The sequence below is a fragment of the Xiphophorus maculatus genome, chromosome 1 (genome assembly GCF_002775205.1).
Source record: "Xiphophorus maculatus strain JP 163 A chromosome 1, X_maculatus-5.0-male, whole genome shotgun sequence".
NCBI lineage: Eukaryota > Metazoa > Chordata > Actinopteri > Cyprinodontiformes > Poeciliidae > Xiphophorus > Xiphophorus maculatus.
The window spans coordinates 9,392,657-9,414,987 of NC_036443.1; the positions used below are offsets into that span (position 1 = coordinate 9,392,657).

General features: G+C 39.5%; 2 protein-coding genes across 5 annotated transcripts; both read left to right on the top strand.

Annotated features, from left to right (window-relative positions):
• The first annotated feature begins 1,813 nt into the window (after positions 1 to 1,813).
• Positions 1,814 to 8,905, top strand: amt (aminomethyltransferase). Of its 2 annotated transcripts, none has more exons than XM_023333489.1 (9): positions 1,814 to 2,183; positions 3,382 to 3,511; positions 3,665 to 3,745; positions 4,915 to 5,046; positions 5,133 to 5,211; positions 5,379 to 5,524; positions 6,313 to 6,493; positions 6,747 to 6,902; positions 7,394 to 8,905. In XM_023333489.1, exons 2-9 carry the CDS (start codon positions 3,398 to 3,400, stop codon positions 7,567 to 7,569), a joined length of 1,065 nt encoding a protein of 354 aa, XP_023189257.1. In that variant the 5' UTR covers positions 1,814 to 2,183; positions 3,382 to 3,397; the 3' UTR covers positions 7,570 to 8,905. The 2 variants fall into 2 exon arrangements, with proteins under 2 accessions (XP_023189257.1, XP_005800229.1); XM_005800172.2 differs by having other exon boundaries at positions 1,817 to 2,183; positions 3,344 to 3,511.
• Positions 8,906 to 9,674: 769 nt separating this feature from the next.
• On the top strand, positions 9,675 to 21,654 carry LOC102223459 (interferon-related developmental regulator 2). 3 transcript variants are annotated; one of them, XM_014469175.2, is made up of 14 exons: positions 9,675 to 9,770; positions 10,048 to 10,180; positions 12,086 to 12,142; positions 16,392 to 16,508; positions 16,704 to 16,788; positions 17,275 to 17,399; positions 17,610 to 17,767; positions 18,112 to 18,165; positions 18,326 to 18,504; positions 19,102 to 19,210; positions 19,448 to 19,582; positions 19,707 to 19,835; positions 19,933 to 20,028; positions 20,657 to 21,654. In XM_014469175.2, exons 2-14 carry the CDS (start codon positions 10,138 to 10,140, stop codon positions 20,735 to 20,737), a joined length of 1,368 nt encoding a protein of 455 aa, XP_014324661.1. In that variant the 5' UTR covers positions 9,675 to 9,770; positions 10,048 to 10,137; the 3' UTR covers positions 20,738 to 21,654. The 3 variants fall into 3 exon arrangements, with proteins under 3 accessions (XP_014324661.1, XP_023195818.1, XP_023195827.1); XM_023340050.1 differs by lacking the exon at positions 12,086 to 12,142 and having other exon boundaries at positions 9,675 to 10,180; XM_023340059.1 differs by lacking the exons at positions 10,048 to 10,180; positions 12,086 to 12,142.
• Positions 21,655 to 22,331: the final 677 nt, after the last annotated feature.

Genomic DNA, 22,331 nt, shown 5'->3' on the forward strand with positions numbered 1-22,331 from the left:
CAGTACACACTTACTGATTCACAGTCTGAATTGCATCAGATTAATTCAGACTGTGAATTAGTCTGATGCAATGGTTAGCCACCTGTCTGACGATTCCTCTTACCTTGTGACACTAGTAAAGGAAATCTTGTTTGCCGTATTATGGTCTTCTAGTCTTCTGGTTCACCTCTCACATGCTGACAGCAAACTGCCAACGCATGCATCTGAGCCAACAAGAGGAACATCAAAATGTATTTTTGAGTGAAAATCCACATTCCAGGAGCTCTGTCAACTGAAGCCAGGTTAATCCAGCTACATTTGGTCCACTTTGTTCCTTCACAAAGGAAAACAAAACAAACAAACAAACAAAAAAAGCTGGCTGGTTCCAGGTACAAATTTTCTAAAGTCTCCACAAAGTTCCAGGACGCTCCAGAACCAATAGAGGCCAAACTGGGTTTGAGTCTGTATTTTCAGATTTAACCCACCGCAGTCGCACTATATAGGAGACGTAAGGAAAGAGATATGAGCAGCAGAGGAAGTTTTCTTCTCTGCCTTAGTGCTCCCCCTCCCAACATGCACATGCTTGGCTTTGCAGGCCTTCACAGTCCAAAATAGCACCAGAGACATGAGATTATTATTAGTTCCTCTGGCCAAAAGGATGACTCAGTGACCGGGGTGAAAGGCATGATGGGATCAACACACACAAACACTGACAGAAAAATATCAGAGACTTTTACTGATGGAAGGAGATCTAAAGCTTTAACAAACAAATCAGCGCCGACAGAGTCTGTGAAATTGATCTTTTCCTGTTGTTTCTGCATGTCCTAATCTGAAAAAAATTGCATTGTGAAGCTGGTGACATAGTTACAGTTAAATGTTCTAGCTGTAGTAAAAATGTCTGGAATATTTTGCTGAGTAGCTTTTTTTTTAAGGGTTTTTGAAACCCTTGGAAAATTTTCATGTACAAACATCCATCCAATCATCAAGACACAGTTATTTTAACAATAGCTTTTTGTTTTGTAGATAGTGACTGTTATGCTTATATCTTGGCTCCATCATCTCATAAAATCTACTCGTCAGACATTTTAGTAAAACTTTAGGGATAAAGCTGTGGAGAAGGTCAGGCTTTTCATCTCAAAGAGCGCTGCTCAAACTGTCTATCATCTGCTGGAAAAATGGAAAACTTATGATACAACATCAAAACCTACCAAGATATGGCTGTCCACCCAACAGTGTACGCAGAGCGCTACTCAGATAATCTGACGATAATCTGAGGACATTACCATTATTAGTTGTCCACTCCAAAAATGAGACCTTTATGAAAAAGGGGCTGTTTGGAACCAATATTTTACTGTTTGATCTATATCCAAAAGGTCATGTTAGGTGTGAAACGAGCCACAGATGAGGCTAAATGCACCAAAGTGACAGGAGCATCATGTTGTGGGGGTAATTTTCTTCTGCAAGGTCAGGTGAAAGGGATGGGATGGGATGGAATCAACACACATTCATGTGCCGGGACGGCCTAGTCAATGTTTAAAATTGAAAATCTGTGGTGATCTCCGTCCAATCTAACAGAGCTGGAGCTGTTTACAAAACAAAAAACATAGCTTCTGTTATTTATTTATTTTTTGTTAATAAAAGAACATTATTTTCCTTCAGCCTTAAAATTATAATTAAGTATTTGCTCATCACTTAAAAATCGCTGTGGTTGTAGTGTGGAAACGTTTCTGTTTCCCCCTGTTGCCATGGTACTATGATCTGTCACGCTGATGAGATCAGAGAGTAATTTGTTGCACACTCTGAGGCTGGGACATGACCAAAACATCCTAGTCCCGCTTTAAAAACGCTGATCTCCAGTGAACTAAAGTGAACTTATCAACTACGTTTCCCACAAGTCTTTGCTCCTTCCTTCATCGTTACCTACGCTTCATGTGTTTTTTTTTTTTTTTTGCAAGGAAAGCAGGGATCCCACGTTGTTGAGTTCAAAAGAGTTTGGAAGCAAAGCGGAAGTGCTAACGCGGCTGTAGCGCCGAGCGGGTCCAAGTTAAACACTTGAGCGGGGATCAGGCTGCAGGATGTGGGCTCGGGTTACGGCCGGCGGCTCGGGGCTCGGGCTGCGGGCTTCTAGGGAGTTCTTGCTGCGGGTCACGGGTGCTGGATGTGCGGGGAAGATACTACAGGAGAGACGGGATTTCAGTGCCGAGGTATGGGGAAAGCTGCAGATTGATTTCTTTTTTGCTGCCTTTCTGGAGGATTACGACTGCTTCGAGCAGACCATTACACTGCGGTTTAATTTGCAGAAAATTGCATCTTTAACGCGTTCTGATTTGTCATTACAGTGTTTGAAACCATTTGGTGGAAGTGTTTCAAATGTGTGTTTTGTTTGTCTTTTTTATTTAGTTTTTTATTTTTCCCCCCCCAATCTGCAAATCAAAATTGTTTTGCCCTTAAATGAAAGATTCCCACTATTTCAAGTGCATCATGTGCTTAATGAATGGCGAGTGACAGTTCGGTACTTTGTTCAAGCACTTTGAACCAAGGGTGCACGTGCATTTGAGCAAATCCACGTGAACCCTTCAACCCACACTCAGCCCTAAATGTCCTAATCCACACAAAGGATCTGACCAGATCTGATCACCTTTTGCTAAATCAGAAATGCCTTCCGGTGACTGAGCCTGTGGAGTGTGTTTGCATTTCAGTTCACCCTGTTAGTGCAGTCACGTTTTGGATTCCCTCCGTGTAAACCTGGCTGTTTCTGCGTGGCTTCGTGTTTCAGTAATAACAGAATTGTGCTCTACAACAGCAGCCTGCTCATGCAGACATGATGTGCATGTGTCCCAGCAGACGCTCTGTCTGCTTCACTTCACCGAGCTGCACGAAATGACTTTATTGGAAACATGAGTGACTGCTTCTCTGTTGTTATCAGAGCAGGCTGATAAGTTTAAAAGTTTAAAAGTCATAATTTTTTATTTTTTTTTAAACAACTGAAGATGGGATTGTGACAGATGGCAGACTATCAGTAGAGCTGTCTATGTGTCAGGATTTTGCTTGATTACACATCGTCTCAGTAGTTTTGCATGTCAGGAAAATTTAAACTTTTATTCTGTTTCTTCTTCCCTGCAAAGCAATTTTCTCCACGTAGATTTGGATACGGTTTACAGTTGCAAAATGCATAAATACAGTTCTTGCATTTTCTTTCAACCCCTTCTACTTCAGTAGCCCTGAATGAAGTCCAATGCAGTCTGTTGCTTTCAAAAGTCAAGCATTTAAAAACAAACAAAAAAAAACGTGTAGTTGCTGTGTTTCTGTTAACTCCTCTGACTCGGTCGTTCCCCCCCCCCCCCCCCCCCCCTCTTCCCGCCAGGCTGCCCTGAAGAAAACCACTCTCTTTGACTTCCACAGGAACAATGGTGGAAAGATGGTGGAGTTTGCAGGCTGGAGTATGCCTGTCCAGTACAAAGACAGTCACATCGCCTCACACATGCACACCAGGGAGCACTGCTCCATCTTTGATGTCAGCCACATGCTCCAGGTGAGGCATGCTGAAGCCGAAGTGCTCCAGATTAGGCTTTGCTCACCGGTTTGAAGTCGGGACAAGACCAACGGTGATTAGCCTTTATAGAAATACATTCTTTTCATACATTTAACCACTGTATTCCTATTTTCCTCTTGTTTCTTGAGTCAGACCAAAATCCACGGAAAAGACCGGATAAAGTTCATGGAGTCTCTGGTGGTTGCAGATATCGCAGAGCTGAAGGACAACCAGGTAGAAGAAGGGTTGGCTGTTACCAGTTCTCACCTTGTAAATCTGTGTGTGATTCCAACAAGATGATCTGTAGCTGAACTGCCATAACAGAGCTTTAACTGCTTTTCAAATGTATTTCTACTTCCAAATACAATGCAGAAATTAGTTCTACAAACTTTCAAAGTGTAGTCCGTCTTCTTTATTTTACTACATAGTAGTAAACAGACCTTTTATATATCTCAAAGAAGTTTTTACTGACCTTTAAATCTATGAGATAGCTTTAACTTTGTTAATCTATGTTTCCTAATAATCAGACCCGGCTCCAGACAAGTTCAATAGGGGGCATCAGCTTATTTTGGGGGGCAAAATGAATCTGTGTAGCAATAATAATATTACTCAAGTAAAAGAAAAAAGTACAGTTCAGTAACACTACTCATATAAGTACATTTTATCCAAAAAAGTCACTCAAGTGAATGTAACAAGTACTACCCACTTTTGATCATAGATAACATCAGTAGCCTATAGACTACTTGTTAACAAGCTTAATGTGTTGTACTGGTATTAGCTTGTCATCTTTTAGCTAACATTACCTGCATCCAACAGCATTACTGAACTCATTCGGTTAGTTTGGGGGAAAAACTGTGCCAAGTTCTTTGGGTTTTGCTGGTTTGCTGCCATCATTCTAACACACACCTGAGTAGCTCTGCACAGCAGCAGGTCTCCGTCGCTGCCGCACAGGTGTAAACCCAGTGCGAGCGTCTTAGAGCTCATGTTGCATTTAAAGGCGGCTTGGTAAAGCAGGTTACGACGTGTTAATAACGGATTAAACAGTTTTAACTGCTGAAAAATAAGTGACAAAATGCTCAGATATGGGAAGTGTGGAAGCCCCTACTGCATCAAATCAACAAAGGGATAACAGAGAGTTGGTCACTTTAAAGTAAAAACAACAAACACGCCCCCCTGGCATGGCTGACCATGCCGCCGGACCTGCATATACCATAGAATCCAGTTTGGCTTTCATCTCTCTCTGTGTATTGGGACATCGATAATCCTAAACGCATAAAGAGATAAATCTGTAAGCTTTAAGTTTATCATTGTTTTAACAGAGAAGTAGATCTATTCATATCCTTACGGTAAATTCTTGAGTTTATCTTTAACTCTTCCCACTCCTTTTTCTTCTCACCTGTCAGGGTACGTTGTCCCTCTTCACCAACGAGAAAGGAGGAATCATTGATGACCTCATAGTGACAAAGACCGACCAGGGTTACCTCTACGTGGTCTCCAACGCCGGCTGCGCCGACAAAGACTCGGCTCTTATGAAGGTGAAGGAATCTGTGGAGGCTGACTGGCCTGGAATCGCCTGGGAAATGACTGATGGGTGTGTGTGTGTGTGTGTTTTAATTCTTAGGCCAGACTGGCAGAGTACAACGCTGCCGGGTTTGATGTGGACCTGGAGTTCATTGACGAAGCCCTGATTGCACTTCAAGGTCAAACACCCATTCGATCTTCCATTTTCTCTCCCTTCTTAAAGTATCCTTTGTTATTTCATTCTTTAATAGGTTTCATATACATTGCTTTACTTTTATCTCTCCTGTTGCAAGATAAGCTAAAGCTCGTTCTGTGCTTAAATTTCCAAGTCATTTTGTGTCATCAGGTCCCACCATGGCTCAGGTGCTTCAGGCTGGGCTGAAAGGAGACCTCAGTAAGCTGACCTTCATGACCTCCACCCTGGTCACGGTGTTCGGTATTCCTGACTGCAGGGTGACCCGCTGCGGATACACCGGAGAGGACGGGGTGGAGGTGAGCATCTCCATTGCGATGCTAAAGCTTTGGATCCGGGTCTGGTTGTTCATTTCCGTCCATTGTTGGGCTTCTTTTCTCAGACCTTCCCCAGACTATTCTGACTGAATGTTTAAAAAAAATGTGTCAAAGGTCAAAGGTTGTATCCATAGTGATAAATCTTTGGACCATTCTAATACTGAAGTACACTTCGACCTAAACTAGGGGTGACCAAATGAAATCTCTCCGTTTCAACTCGAAAGATTTAAAATCTTCTTCAAAGGGAAAATATTAGGTAAACACAAAGCATTTGTCTTTAATTAACCAAGATTTCTGTTTTCACGTTGACTTTATGGTAATCACCACAAACACCTAGCAACCCAGCGACTTGGCTGAATGCATCTTAGGTTTTTGAAGAAACAGTATATATATACATTACACAGCATGATGCCACACCAACATGGAGATGAGTTGTTTAAAATGAAGTGCTAAATGTAGTTTCCACAAAGGCCCAAACATTTGTGGTCTTTTGTGACCACAACACTTTCTTGCACGTTTGGGTGACTTGTGGCAAACTGCAAAAAGGTTTTTTTTCCTATGACTTTCTGTCCCATTCTCCCAAAAAGATCAGATCTGCAGAGTGACCAAGTCACAGTTATCCTGTAAAGTCTCCCAGTTGAGCTGTGGAGCTCCATAGCTCCTCCAGGGTTGGTAGATGTCGGTAGTCTTTTGGATTTTATTCCTGCAACAGAAACCATAACATGTAGAACGCCGGCGTTAAAGTTACTCTGTCTGTCTGTGTCTCCCAGATTTCTGTTCCTCGTTCCAGAGTGGTTGAGCTGGCAGAGAAGCTGCTTAGCAACAATGAGGTGAAGCTGGCCGGTCTGGGAGCCAGAGACAGTCTTCGGCTGGAGGCGGGACTTTGTCTCTACGGCAACGACATAGATGAGACCACCACGCCTGTGGAAGCCAGTCTTGTTTGGACGATAGGTTAGGCTTTATTTCTGGTAACAGTCTACATGTAGCTATTGAATACATGCGTAGTTGAGCACAGACACTCATAAGTGTGTAAGTCGGTGCATTTTTCACTTCAGCCTGAGCAAGGCAGCAAGTAATGCTCTCTCCTGTCCATCCTTTTGGATATTTTTTAATATTTGATGAGTCCTATCTTATTTTATGTAATGGAAACCTGCTTAATTAAACATTTTAAAAGGGGTCTGTTGGTTTTCCTTCTCACTCGCAGGGAAGCGTAGGCGTCAGACGAAGGATTTCCCTGGCGCTGACATCATTGTGCCGCAAATCAAAGCCAAGACAGCTAGGAAAAGAGTTGGACTGGTGTCCACCGGTCCCCCAGTGAGACAGCACACCCCCATCCTGAGCCCTGATGGACAGGTCATAGGTGAGGGATCGACAAGGAGCCAAGGCCTTATCTGAATTTGAAATTGAGAGTAGAATCATATGGAGAGAATCACATACGAAAGTAATGCAACTGCATATCCCTGTTAGGTAAATAGAACTATGTATTTGTTAAATTAAGCATTAAAATATCTGATTCACCTTTTTGTTTGTTGTCCGAACAGGCTTAAATAATTTGACCACTAGGGGTCAGCAAAACCCTTGCATTTTCCTAAACTGTAACTCTTCACAAAATGTACAATTTAATTTAAAATCTCATGCATTACATCACATTTTTAATTGTAAGGCAATTTATTAGCCATAGATGAATTCAAACACTTGCTACTTTCTAAATAAATGAGCAATAATCCATTATCTGGAATACAAACCAATGTCTGAATGTTGTTTTTCATGAGTCTATTTAGGAGGGTTTATTAAACTAGTGCCATCACACAGTTTACTTATTTTCACTGACACCTTTCTCGTTCTTTATAGGGGAAGTGACCAGCGGCTGTCCCTCTCCCTGTCTGAAAAAGAACGTCGCCATGGGTTACGTGGACGCAGCATTTGCCAAGAACGGAGCAGCCGTCCAGGTTGAAATCAGAAAGAAAACAGTCCCAGCCATTGTCAGCAAGATGCCCTTCCTCCCCACAAACTACTACACTGGATAGGAACCACACACTGGATCATTCTACCAATTGCCTCTCTCATTTACAGTCGTCGCCCCCTGGTGTTTAACTCCAGCAATACAAGGCCAATTTAGGATTTAAAAATACTTTCCAGTAAGTGTGGGGGGAAAAAAATGCAACACTGTAAACGTGGTTGGTGTTCAGCTGTGAACAACCATATTGAATGCAGAAAACTGATGGAAGATGTAAAGAAAAGACTATCGTACAGTTGGCATCCTGACTTGAATCCATAATTTGGTAACATTGTTTAATCTGTTTGGAATGAAAAGCAGGTGGCATGAGAGTACAGGTAGCACTGATGATGTTAGCACAGTTATGGGACCACAATAGAAACTTTTATTTGTCAAGTCATTATGATACAATACAAACTAAACAAGCAAATCATCAAACCAACATTTTGCAGGCTACTCTTTTTGTCCCTCACCTCTTTATTTTATTTTATTTTATTTTACTTTTCCTTTCTAGTACCAAATGGAGCCACCGTCTGTGGTACACTTTATAAGGACCATTTGTAAATTTGCATTCAACTTGCACTCACCTTGACAACATTGGCAAGTACATTCCTACATTGTTCTCCTAGTGGAAAAAATTTGGTTACAGGACTCTAGTAAATTACATCGACCACCTGGAGGTCACTCCAAGTCATTATAGAGTTATTACAAAGTTTTCAGCAAATATTTTTAGTTATATATGAGATTTTAGCATTTTTATGACCATCAGTCTCAATAATCAATTTAACTATGATGAAAAGAAAATTCTTCACATTGGTTGAAATATGAGGGTACAACATGAAAGACGGAGACAAATGTCAGAGCCTGACAAGTGAGACTGTGTGGCTAACAAACTGCTATTTTGTGAATTAGACTGCAGCACATTCATGCATGCTTTTTTGTCTTCTAATGCTGTCTTAATGCCACAGATGCATAGAAATATTTGCATTTACAGTAGCTATGAACAAATATGACGGGGTTTGGCGTTTTTGATCCTATGATGATAATGATGACGATGTTTATTTGTATGTTTTGATAGTATCAATTCATAAATCCAGAAGGGAAAAATAACGGTCTAATTTATAGAGATTGCTTAGTTTAACATTTAATCTTTACTACTAATAAAAATATTCAATATGTAATTAGAGCTTTCTGTTTTCACACGAGGTTTCTGGTGACTTGATGAAATGTACTACTGACTTGCCAACTTGAAACTGTGCAACAATGCGATTAACTTGGGTTTTTATGTATGGCTGAACGTTTGTGTGAACTTCTTAAGCATTTTTCAGGGGAGAGTTACTTTTGAGTAAATAAAACGTGCTTTTCTAGTTGCCTCTGATTGTTTATTTATTTTGCTTCTGAAATGGAAACTTATGAAATTAAGAAGGGCCAATTAAGAAAGTGTTTTACAACTCTTACTGTTACTATTTCCACTTGCAAAATTTGCCGTAGTTGTTTCTCATATATGGTGCCTTGCCAAATGACTTAAACGCAGTTTTTCATGTTTTGTCACATTTCAGTCAAAAATGATCTCGTGCGATAGACCAACACAAAGCAGCGCATTTATTATTTGGAAGACCAATGCTAGAAATTTATTTTATTTTATTTTACTTCTAAATAAGTAGCACAACTTTCTCACCCTCAACAAGAGACCAACATTTTTCTTGTCAAAATGCCTCAAGCTAAGTCAGATTGGGCCAAACGTTTACACTTCTGAATTTAATAAAGTAAAGAAAAAAATATTTAAAAAAAGTCTCAGGCTTATTAATCTGGGGTATACACAATAGGAGAATACTGCTAATCCTAACCCCCCTAAAATGGGAGAGGTTCAGTTGGGTTTAATGTTGATGGTTTTGTGCAGTGTAGTCTTAAAGTTTAATAAGAGATAAGCAAACACTTTCTCCTTTACATAGAAACTTAACGTGTAGGCCAAATACATAGGCCTGGGTCCAGCTAAAATAATATGACAATAATATATATTTTTACTGAGCATTTCAAAAATAATGGTTTTGGTGTATGACCTACCAAAACCGGAAACGGGGGATATCGCCAGAACCAACCAACCTGGCAACTCGCGTAACCGGCGGGTTCAGTAGTTACTGTGGGGAAGATGGTGGACCTGGTGACAGAGGCGTGCTCCAAACTCCGTCCTAAACACTTCGAGAAATATTTACCATCTCAACCTGGCGTCAGGTATAGATTACCCGGGGACAATCACAGATAATACACAGAGTAACTGGTAAAAAAGTGGGACATAACCCGCTCTGGACAGCTCTTTTTTCCGGGATTGAAGACGGCAGAGAGTTGCAAAACGTGGTTGGTGTCGCTCGTCACTGACGCTGGGCGAAGTGTCAACAGAAGAGTTTGCTGGGAAAAAAAAAAAAAATGTGTCGGTTTTATGGTCTTTGACTCATAAACAGAAGTTTGGGCAACAGGGATAATTTAGACAGGCGTCTTTCTCTGCCTCCAGCTGCTAAATAACAGCGTAGCGGACTTGAAGGAGGCTAACCGACGCTGCTACCTCAGCTAGCTTTGTTGTGACCCGGAGGATCCGCTCGACATGCCGCGGAGTAAAAAAGGGAAACGTGGCTCCAGTAAGCCGGGTGAGTAACAGTAGCACGGAAACCCCCGTCCACCTTTGTAGACAGAAGAAAACAACAGGACGCATAATCTGAAAAACAGGCTTTACATCTTGTAGTAACATTTATGGTGTCCATGTGGCGACAGCAGCCTGTTGCTCTTCTGACTCCAGCGTGTAAACCTGTCATTGTTGCACCTGGCAACCACCGCATCTTTAAGCTATTTTACAATTTATTACGATTCGTAATATTTGCAGAATGTTTTTTGTAAGGTTTTAGCGCGATTTGTCACCCATGACTTCTTTTAGCATGACAGATGACTTTTGATTAGACATTAGCATATTTACAAATGAGTGCAGTTTTGTAAGTACAATGTGTTTTTATCATGAATGAAAATAGGTGTTGGAGATGCACCTATTTGCGATCATTTGTGGTTTATCACCAATTTTGCAAAGCTTTTAAATCTGATTTCAGCCAATTCCGATTTCTGTACTCTAAAACTCTAAAAAAAAATTCTAAATATTTTTTGACAAGTGGAGAATGACATATGTAAAACAACGTTCTGTTTACATAGAATAGAATAGAATAGAATTACTTTATTCATCCCAGCAGGGAAATTGTTGCTGTGTTGCTCTTTTTCATTGAAAAGCTAAACACGCAGTAAAATGCTCCACATTGGACAGAGCTATTTGCACACCTACAACTAAGTACAAATGCACAAAAACATCAGTGAGACAATCTAATCGACCATTTTACTAATCAGGAACTCTTATTGGGAATCAGTAGAGCAGATATATATACAAAAAGCTTTATTTGTCCTAAAAACAATAACTGATTAAAACAGATATCAGCAAGCCAAACCTTAAATAAAATAAGAATTTATAATTCGGGAAAAGATCATTGTGCATCATTAATTGCAACATACCAATTTTATAAGAAAACTGAGGCTATAGCAGTGTAGTCATAATTTATTGAACTTTTTCCTCCAAGTTATTTTATAAATAAATACCTACGTTTAAGCCTTAAGAAACCTTTTTGTCATGAATGATTAGTATTTATATTGGCACCAGACGTAATGTCACACAATCCGGATTTCACAAATATTTCAAAACAGAGACAACATGATGGCAGAGTTGATATTTTAAACTATTTTCAACATTTTTTTTATTAAGAGATCAGCATGAATAGCAAAACAATCTCTGTTCCTCATAGCTGATCCTGATCTTAACTATAATATATTGTGGTGTGTTTTTTTTGTCTCTTTTTTTCTTTCAAATATCTTAAAATTGCGACCAAATTAATTTGTTACTACACTAACACTCGTAATGGACTTTAGAACATGCAGCTCCCTTTAGAAACACTTTTTTTTAGTACGAGGTTCATTTTTCTGATTACTCAGACATTTACAATACTAACATAGTGTACACTTGCGTGCAGGGTTACAGTGAACTGCATGCTATTTTTAGCAGCAGTGATATCATGCTACTTAAGTTGTGCACAGCTGGTTGTACAGTTAGGTTTCAGAGTGCTGAAAGTGGAAAATCTGCACGCCATGTGCAAGTCTGTCTTTTTTTTTCCTGCAGCCACACTAACAGGTTCCCGATGTTGTATGACAGTGGTGTGAATCTCATGTGTCCCTGTTCCAACCTGTTTGGAAAGCATGCATCTGTACACACAATCTCTGTTGCATTGATTACCAACGGAAATTACAAGGAGGGAAGCCATAAAGAAGTAAACTAATACATCGACAGAGTCATTAAATGTGGCGCTGCAGTGAGATCATGGAGCATTTGAGCACTAGTGCTTATATGTAACATGATTTAGAAATAAAGCTCACTTCTGGTGTTTTTCTCTCCAACACCGCCATCCCTCATTTTCCCTTCAACATCCTTTTGGTCCTTTTGCCCATGTGTCTCCCAACTCCATCAGGCTCTCTGCGTCAGGAGGTTCTTCAGCTGCAACTCTCAGCTAAAGGATCGTTGAAAGGTAACATCTCTGATTCCTAACATCAGATCCCTGTTGAGCTCAAACCCTGCGATGACCCTCAGTAAGGTGCATGCAGTAAACCTTAACATCAACTGAAATGCTAAAGCACGCGGAAGCCATTTAAATTCTTCACCCATATGCCTCACCTGACTTTAAACACTTTTTTTTTTTTTTTAACTGAAATTATTAGTCAACTTCCATATGACCTGACTAGAAGTGTTGCTGATGATGAGGGATTGTTTTTCCTCTTTATAGATGGGGAAGTAGAATTGTGGAATTTTTTAAATGTATTATTTGGATTTTGGCTCCAAGCGATGGCAAAAACAGCATAATTGTGGTTGGGGTGATTTTTTTAAAAGGCCACTGTTGGTAAAAATGTCCAGAGAGAGGCAGCGGTGGTATTTGTAGGCGACACTTTTACGCACCTGAGAAAATCAGGGTTTTGTTTTTTATTTAAAGACAATGAAATATTTGTCTTTAAATATTGGGCCATATTTACTGCTGGTTGCTATTTGCAGCAAAAATGCAACTAGCGTAAATGTGAACAGTGACCTTCTTAGGAATTTAGCACAGAAAATGTGCCTAAAATATGGATAGAATATAAAATGTGAGCAATTTTTTCATATTTCTGAAAATAACACATGATTTTTATTTAGTTTAGGTTGTTTTCTCCAGAGTGTTAAAAGCACTAAATCGTCATTGTAGTAGTTTATTTATTTCTTAAAAATAAAACTCTCTTTAATGAAATTGACCTGCCCCAAACCTCCAACCTGTTTCACTGTTAAATGCTGAAACTCGTGCACAGAAGAACATAAAATAAGTTAACCACTCCCAACCTGAATCCCAGTTCCTCCTGAAGCAGGTGACAGTTTGGTCAAACTGTTTCCGGCTTACACCAGAACCTGACTGCAGTGTGGGGCCACTGGGTGATGAGGACTGGAGGAAGGGAAGCAGGCTGCAGTGAGCTGTGGACACGTGTTGCTCGTTTGGCTTCTCTGAGTGAAGATAAAATTAGAGACGTTTTTTTTTTTGTTCTTTTTTTTTCTCGGTCTCCAAGTGACAGTTTGCATGTGCAGTCATCTGAAATCCCAGCAGTCGTCTTTGCCTACTGAAATGGATTTTGTGGTTTCAGATGACAGGTTATTTCCCAAACAAAGCCGTCCAGTGATATTTGGGTCAGCGTCACCGACCGCTGGAGTCTTTTGTTCGATCGATGAGATGGATGAGATGACATGCGAGTCGTGGCAGGCAGATAACAGAGCCGTGGGTGGGTCTGCGTGGGAAGGTGTATCGCTGTGTGTGGGGCTGCAGTGGGAGTCAGCAGGCGGTGATCAGGAGTTCAAGGATAACTGGAGAAACTGCCGACTGGTCCACGCTCACAGAGCGCATTAGCTTCCCACCGAACCTGTTTGTTGATCCCATGTTGGGCAAACTCTGATTATGGAAACACATTTTTGCAGGTTCACAACAGTGATAAAGAGTAAAAAAAAACAAACAAAGCAGACAGAATGTGTCCTGTAGCGTTTAATATAACAAACAAGACAAAATCATATTGTATGATTAGTCAATTTTTCAAATTCTGATCCATTATTTTTAAAAGCTTTATTTTTCCGACCCACATTTTTATCAGTTTCCTATTTGTCTTTGATAACCGTGCAGGAAGATAGAACGGCATCGATTTCTTTCTTAAATTCTAGTTGTGAACCATTATTATTTATAACAGAGGAGGGGCGACTTCATAACATGAGTCACTGTTAAAAATACTTTCACTATTTTATTAAGAAAGACAAAATGATAATGGAGTGTAGCATCATATATTAGTGACTATCCCAGGTCATGTTACTAAAACAACTCTTTCCTTTCTTTGTTCTAACTTCCTAAGATTGGACCCTCAATAGAAAACAGAAAATTAATTCTTTCTATTATTTGCTGACAGTCTTCTGTCACAGCCTGAGTGAACCACAAATGTCATAGGAAGTGCAGGGTTCTATTAAATGGTTTCTATTAAAACTACAGTTGTGATATGTAGTTTTTAAACACTTCACCTGTAATGAAAATGGCTAACAGTTTATATGGTTAGCTCACTGATTGCTAAAAGCTGGTATTTTTCAATTGCGTAATTTCAGTCACCAGTTGATTTTTATTTTTATTTTTTAATTCATGAATGTAGTGTCATAGTATTAGTGGATACATTTATGAGTGGACTAATAATAAGGCTGTAGAAAGCCTACCCTAAAGTTTAAATAAAAGACATGGAAGAATCTAAAACTGGGTCCGCTCAGGTTTGAATAGCTGAACTTTCCCCTATTATTACTCTGGTTACACATTCAATTTCCAGTTAGTCATAGGTTGACTATGAACAGTTATTTTTTTCTTTATTCAGGTGGAAACTGCTAAATAATACAAGAGCAAATGTTGCTGAAGTTTTAACTCCTCTCACTTCTGTAGTTTTTGTTCAGTTTGGAGTAACTGTCAAGTGTTTGTTAAAACTAAATCACTTCAGCTGGTATCTGAAATAAAATCACTCTGCTTTCCTGCTGTATGGGTGACCTCTGAATCACTTTTACCGTACCAGTTGATTTTTAACGTGAACACAAACGCAGCGTGACCATTCTGGATCGTGAACACCCAATGAGGGGACCGATGAACGGCCTCGCTGGTCTTCAGTAATCCCACCAACAGTAGAAAGTCCTGAGGCAGCAGAAACATGAGAGTTAGCTTAGCTTAACCTGCCTGCCTCTTCTTCCTCCACCACACATGGCAGAGCTGTGCTGGAACAAACCCCCGGTGTGCTAATAAAAGCCTAAACCATCACATAGTACTGCTTAATGGGAAAACCTTTCCAGTTCAGCGGTTTCCAGCTATTATGTCCTGATAGATAGAAAAAAATAAAAAAACACCTTTTCCTCTAGTGGATGTCATCCTGAAAGCCATTTTACTTGATGAATGTCATCGTTTGTACAAGCCTGGCCCAGTTTGTAGCAAATTGCAATCATGCATGAATGTGTGTGTGCAAAATTTTATCATTCATTGTGAATTTTTTGAAAACTACATATGCAAGGATTGTAGGTTTTGTGGCCAGTGTCTAATCCATATTTATTTTTTGTAATTCCACGTTTCAGATTCCAGGCTTTTTGTTTTCTTCACTTTTAAAAGTCATCAAGTTTCAGTAGAATACACCGTTTTCTTTATAGAAGCTTCTTTGCTTCCTCTGACTTAACAGTAAAATAAACTGAATAGCGTTCAGTCTTCCCTTGGTAAAAACTTGGTAAAAACTTCGGCACCGAAGTGTGTTGCTAGCAGTTTGAGCTGGTAGCATCTCACTGAGCTGCATTCACTGATTCGAGAAAATGTTGGAATTTTAGTGTCTGATGAGATCATGTCAAGATTTATGTTGTCAAATTTTTCTTTGCATTTCCATTTAATTATAGGGTATACAGTTTGCACTCAGTATTCATTGGGTTCAGGGACCACAGCCACCCACGAACAGCCAAAATATAAAAACTTCAGACCCCCTCTAAAATTGCTTATAACTGCATATGTTAATATACCTTAATATGTATTAATTCACCCAGTAGAAACAGTTTGGGGACTAGTGCAGAAGCTAACATATAGTCTTGCTTTAACGCTACTTTTGGGGTATTCTTTCAACTATTTTAGATATTTGCCTATTTATGGATTGTTCTGCAGAAAAACCCATAAATAGGCAAATTTTCCATAAAAAATTCAGTTGTGTTCCACATAAAAAAATGTGCGTACAGGGTAATACGTGAATACATAACGGCAAACAGGCGGGGTCCACTGTATCTAGAAACCAGAAACTGACTCGGGTCGTAAGTGTTTGAGTCAGAAACACAAATGATTGAAAAGCAAATGAACAAAGACAATCTGCCTCTTTTTCTCTCTAAGAGTAATTAACTCTTCCACTCACACTCACTCTACAACTTCGTCTGGGTTCCAAGTCTTTCCTTGGTCCACTAAAGCACAAATCTCGGTTCTACCCTCACCTGGTACCAACATGTGCTGACAGTGAGTTTATTTTCCAAGAGCTCCTGATTTTAAACTTGTTTTTTTCCCTGGCTTGTGGAAATAACAATCATTGCTGCTGATCATTGTTAACAGCGTTTGTTGACTTATTCTCTCAGCCCACTTCATTTTAACTTGCTACTAAAAAGATTTCTTTGTTCTTGTTGGGTGTTTTTCCCTCCAAGTGCTTCACGTTCTGTGGATGTTTTGTTTTTGTCTCCAGGTGTTAGAAACGGGATGAAGGGAGAATCTGCAGCCAGTGACGATGAGCCGACATCGGACATTCTCAGCCACTACAGTAGCGCCAGTGAAACTGCTTCGGTCCTGGAAGAGGGCCCAGGTCTGTACAGAGACACAGATATTATAATGCACAAAGCAGGCTGATTAAATTAGAGCAGCTGATTAAACAAATTTAGTTCTTGTTGCTGTAGTGAATATTAGATAACTTTTTCTGAATGTTTAATAGTATGTCTTAACTTGTTCACAACTACTTTGCGCAACATTTATCTTCTAAGTGCTCTCTGGTCATATTTAGGGAGTGAGCAGGTGGATGAACAGACTGCACAAGAAGAAACAGAAGACAAGCTCAAGCAGTGTATAGACAACCTGATGGACAGAAGGTGAAGGTTTTTATTTAGCTTCTCTAAAATAGAAATAGTGGTAGCACGATGGTCTGCTAGAACCTAACATTATATCCTGAAAATTGATTTACAGGACAATATATCCTGAAAATCAAAACGCCAAGAATTAGTGTGTGGAGACAAAAATGCTATTAGACAGATGACTTGTTTGAATTAATGATTGGCAGCAAGAAGATGTCAAACAACTAAAAGTTTGAAAACACAAGAATTTATGGGCTGCAGTGTTGATGAAGTAACTGTGTTCTCCTATAAAATGTAATTTTCTATGCAAATATATTCATCATTCTACTGTGCAGTTTTCTTCAGTTTGTTGGGTTCTGATCATCAAAGTTCTGCGCATTAAACTCTGCTTTACAATAATATATTGCCACAACAGATGGATATTGTAGCAGCCAACATCAAAAAGCTTTGACTGCCTCTATTGTCTCATTGCAAAGTCTGGCTCTGTTTGTCTTTTTCTTCCAGTGCAAAGACTCGTCTAGCAGCCCTGGAGTCACTACGACAAGCTTTCTCCTCCAGAGTTCTGTACGACTTCCTGACAGGCCACCGTCTCACGGTGCGCGACTACCTGGAGAGAAGTCTCAAAAAAGGTTCCGAAGACAATCGAGTTAATAGATTGACATTGTGTGTCATCATTGATGCGTCATGCTTTAGTTTTGTTTGTTTGTACACAAACTTTCTGATTACTTTATGAAAGCTTTGCCTGAGCTTGTTTGATGCAATATAAAACATCGTTCTTAGAGTGAACCAGTTAGGTCGCCCGAACTTGAATTTCTTCCTCTGTCCCTTCGTGTCTGCAGGCGTCGGAGAGGAACAGGCCGCGGCGGCAAACGTTTTCACGATGCTGTGCATCCAGCTCGGAGGAGGGGACGAGGCCGAGGAGGGCTTCAAGTCGCTTTGTCCTGTTCTCACCTCCATCCTGAGTGACGACAGTGCCAATATAGCAGCTCGTCAGAGCGTGAGTGATGCCCTCTTCTTAGCAAATCGCACTTTAAAATTAAAACACTCTTTCTGATTGGAAGTTCTGGACGATAAAAAAAAGACCAAGATTAAAATGTGGGATTAGCAGTTTTGAACACATCTGTTTCAGAACATTTTATATGCATACACTGCTTTGTTTTTAAATAAAGATTTCTGCTTCTTTTTGGATGTTTTAAAAAGAGAAACACCATAATTGTTTCAATTCACGGTCACTGTTTAGACAAAAAAATAAATAAATAAAAACATTGATGTACATCAGTATGGCTTAATAAGAAAACTTCAGTGTTTTAATGTACATCTGCTCATCTCCTGTCTCATCAGTGTGCCAGGGCTTTGGGGATGTGTTGCTATGTCTCCACTGCAGAAGAAGGAGAGGTGAGATTTGTTTGCAACGTTTTGTGCTAACACACAACTACTCAATAACAAACCTGGGACAAAACACCCAAAAAAGCATAAATGAGTTTCATATATGTTGGCTTTTGTATTTAGTTTTTGTTCAATGCACATTTTTAACATGGTATCTGAACTGTTGCAGGACCTGGTGAAGACACTGGCTCTTCTGGAGAGTGTCTTCTCATCTTCCTACCCTAACACAGAAGGAACGCTGCCCACACCCAAACCCGGTCTGCCCGGCCTCCACACTGCCGCCCTGCAGGCCTGGTCGCTGCTGGCCACACTCTGTCCCACTTCCAAACTCACTGAGCTGCTGGAACTGTGAGTGGACATGAAAAACATAATAAATATTAATACTCCAAATAAAGATTTATATCTCACTTTTTTTGTTTTGATACATTCTTTTTCAGTTGAATAAACAAGTATATGTAAAATTTGAGTGAAAATCCAGTTTTTCATCCTTTGTTTTCAATCTAAATTTATTTTAGATTTATTGATATTCACATAAAAAAAAAATACCCACCATCCTATTTTGCCCATTCCACAAATTTGTGTTTGTGGAATGTATATCAACTTATTTTATGGACAAATACTCGAAACGCACATTGCAACATCAGCCAAGATTTGCAGAAGAAGTCTGTATTAAGTCAAAACACAGTCACCACCAAAACAGCTCACACACACTGATATTTCATTGTGCTGTCTTGAATATCACATGCATTCACAAGTTCTTTTAGAAATGAGAAGCTACTCATTGCATCAACCTCAATGAGTTGTTCAGCTAGAACAGCCGTCCCTTGATAGCTGGAATTTAAACCCAGGACTTTGTCTAATGTACTCCAACGTTATTGTATAATGTCATTAGTTGGTAGTAATCGTTACCAAATACTGATTATGCGTTCACTGTGTTCTTTGTAGGCACCTTCCTAAGCTGCAGGCCTGTCTGCAGAGCAGCGACGTCAACTACAGAATTGCAGTGGGAGAGACGATTGCTCTGCTGGTGGAGTTGGGCCGAGATATAGATGAGGTAATCGCAAACAAATACTATTTGCATGGTGGAGGGTAGTGTAACTATTGATGAATAATGGATGAATATTTTGTTGAACGCAGATCAATCTATTACATAAAATTCTATTAAAATTTATTGAAGTTTGGGGTTGTAACTTGATAGAATGTGGGAAAAATATCAAGGAACATAAATGCTTTTGCTAAGCACTGTAAATGCCTTTGATTTAGCGTCACTAACGCTATGTTGCTCGTGTAGGAGTTTGAGGTGGAGGACACTGAAAGTCTGTGCGAATGTCTGAAGAGTTTAGCCACAGACGGCAACAAACACAGAGCCAAAAATGACAGAAGGAAACAGCGTTCCATCTTCAGAGAGGTGCTACATTACATAGAGGTTGGTAACTGTCTCAAGTATTTCCAACTTGGAGGCTTTGACTTTTGGCTTCCTGTTTGCAGTAGGTTTCTTCTGCATCCCTGTTGTCTCTTTAGTTCCTGACATCCAGTTTCTGTCCCCACAGAATGAGGATTTCAATGAGGAGAAGATCAGATTTGGGATGGAGAGCGTTTACATCGATGGGTGGATGAGGAAAAGAATCTACGATGCCTTCAAGGAGATCCTAGAATCTGGAGTTAGACACCATTTACAGGTGTGGTAACAACGCTCCAACACAATAAAACACGCTGTGTAGAACATTAAGGCGATTTGTCCTCAACCAACCTCTATATGTAACTTGTTTTGTGCAGTACAACCAGCTACTCCGAGACATCTTTGGCCTTGGACCTCCCCTCATCTTAGATGCTGCTACTATCAAAGGCAGTAAGATCTCACGGGCAGAGAAGGTAAGGTATAATTAATTTTTTCACTAGCTTACTCCTGGCTCTTAAGACCATTAATACCTGTTCAGAATAAAAAGTATGTTTGAAAACACACAGTTTAATAGCCATTTAATTTTTACCATTAAAACATGACCTCTTCAAATTGTATTGGTTTAAAATAAAGGCCAATACATTCTCTACTGGTATGTATTGCTATTCAGTCTTAGTTTATGAAATAGTCATTAAAGGTTTCCCCCAGAAAACTTGCTAAGCCCGGTGGTTGGGTGCTCAGGCAGCAGCCTGTTGTGCTTTTGAGTTAAAAAATGTTTAAAGTTGACAGGAAATTTGAAAATATCACTTGATAATTATGTGTTATTGAAAGATTGGAAGATTAATACTTGAACACCAGCTATAAAGTTTTAAAAGATGCAAACATTTTAAAAAGACTTTAAAAAATAAGCAATGCTTAGCCTGGTGGGGGCACAAGTAAAGCCTGGTGGCCCGCCAGGCTTATAATGCACTGGGGTAACTCTGGTCATTTCTTTTTTTTACCTCCTCACGGAAAAATGTTTTTTTCTGGCGAAGAAATCTTACACCCTAGAAAAACTTCCTCCTAATGTAGCATAAACACTTTTTTCCTCCCCTTCAACAGCATTTATTCAACGCAGCTGCCTTCAAAGCCCGAACGAAACAGAGGAATAAAGTCAGGGACAAACGCGCTGATGTCATGTGAGGGACGGACAAGAAGGGAGCGGATGAGGAACTGAGATGCCTTCGGATCTTCCCCCATCAGACACAAAAAGACTCAGATTTTTTCACTTGTGCTCTTCATTTGCTCTACAAAGAGCTTTACCTGCTATGAAGCGTTTTTGCCAGACCAGTTGTGTGGTTTTAATGAAAACATTTTGATGCTTTTTTGTTTTGTATTAATAAGTAGCAGAACAGGGTTGAAATCTGAACCAAACATTTAAAGAATCTGATTCTGTGCAAAAAAAGGAGCCAAGGAAACGTTGTGCTAAGTGTCTTTACTGTATGGGATGTCCGATTCCTTGTTTACCCACCTGAAAGCCTCATGTCTCTCACCCAGCCAGAGTGGCTTCTTCAGCAGCCAAAAAAACCTTTTCAAGGAATGCAACCTTTGAGAAACGTGTGTGGTGTTTGTGTGCGAGTGTGTTTTATCTGACATTAATTTAACCATGAAATAAAACACTTACCATGTGAATCCAGAAGATGCCTAATTAAAAAAAAGAAACATTATTATTGTCATCTCTGTATTGTTTTTGCTTTTACAAAATAAGTGAGCTTTTTCTGGTGGAAAAAATTGTATTTTACTGTTTTAATTTATTATAAGAGCTGTAATAAGTGGGGTTTTTTTAAGAAACTTGAAATTATGAACTGTTTACAGACACAACTATGGTTAAAGATGACAGAGGTTTATATAAGTTTTCTTTCCGATTCATTTGACGAGGGTTACCGGGTCATAAAATATTTACGTGTATGTAACACATAGAACATGGATTCATGGACATATGTGTATGTGAGATGAATTGAATGAATTTTAGTCTCTAGACAACAGTAAATGTTTTAACAGCTGCTGATCAGCAAGTTTGACAACATTGTTTTTAACTAATGAAGTTCACATTAAACATCCGTCTGTTTCAATGACTTTTATTTGGTGAACTTGATGGCTGCCAAACAGTTTGAACTGGTGATAAACCAGAAGAAGGGAGAATGTTTGCAGAGTCACTGCAAACTTTTACAGTTTAGTAACTGTGTTGTTGATCCTTCTTGGAGGGAATCAAATGAAATAAAAAGCAGTTCAACATCTACATTGTTTTTAGTTATTCCAAATTGTCGAAATGTTGCATTGGTTTTGGACTAGTGCGTTTTCTTACAAGTAAAGTCAGCATAAGGCTAATGGGCATGTGTGCAATTTTTAAAAAAATCATACTTTTTCTATGGTTTTAAAAATCAAAGAATGTGCTGTCTATCTTAGCATTTAAAGGTTTTTATTTTGATTTATCATCTGAAATCATGGATATTATTTAATGCATCGTCTTTTTATTTGATGTTCATACCGAGTCCATGCTGACCACATGGAAAAATGGGAGGTGGGGACTTAAAGCAAATGTTTTACTGGATTAGCATAATCTAAGATGGACACAAATGTATTCAATAGAGAAAGTTCAACACGTCTTTTCCGGGAAAAGTATACATTTCCAAGTAAAAACCCACTACCATTATGGCGGTGGCTCATGTTTATATTTAACTCAAAAGAAAATGCTTTTATTTTGGTGTTGTTTCTGCTGCCTCCTCGTGGTTGCTTT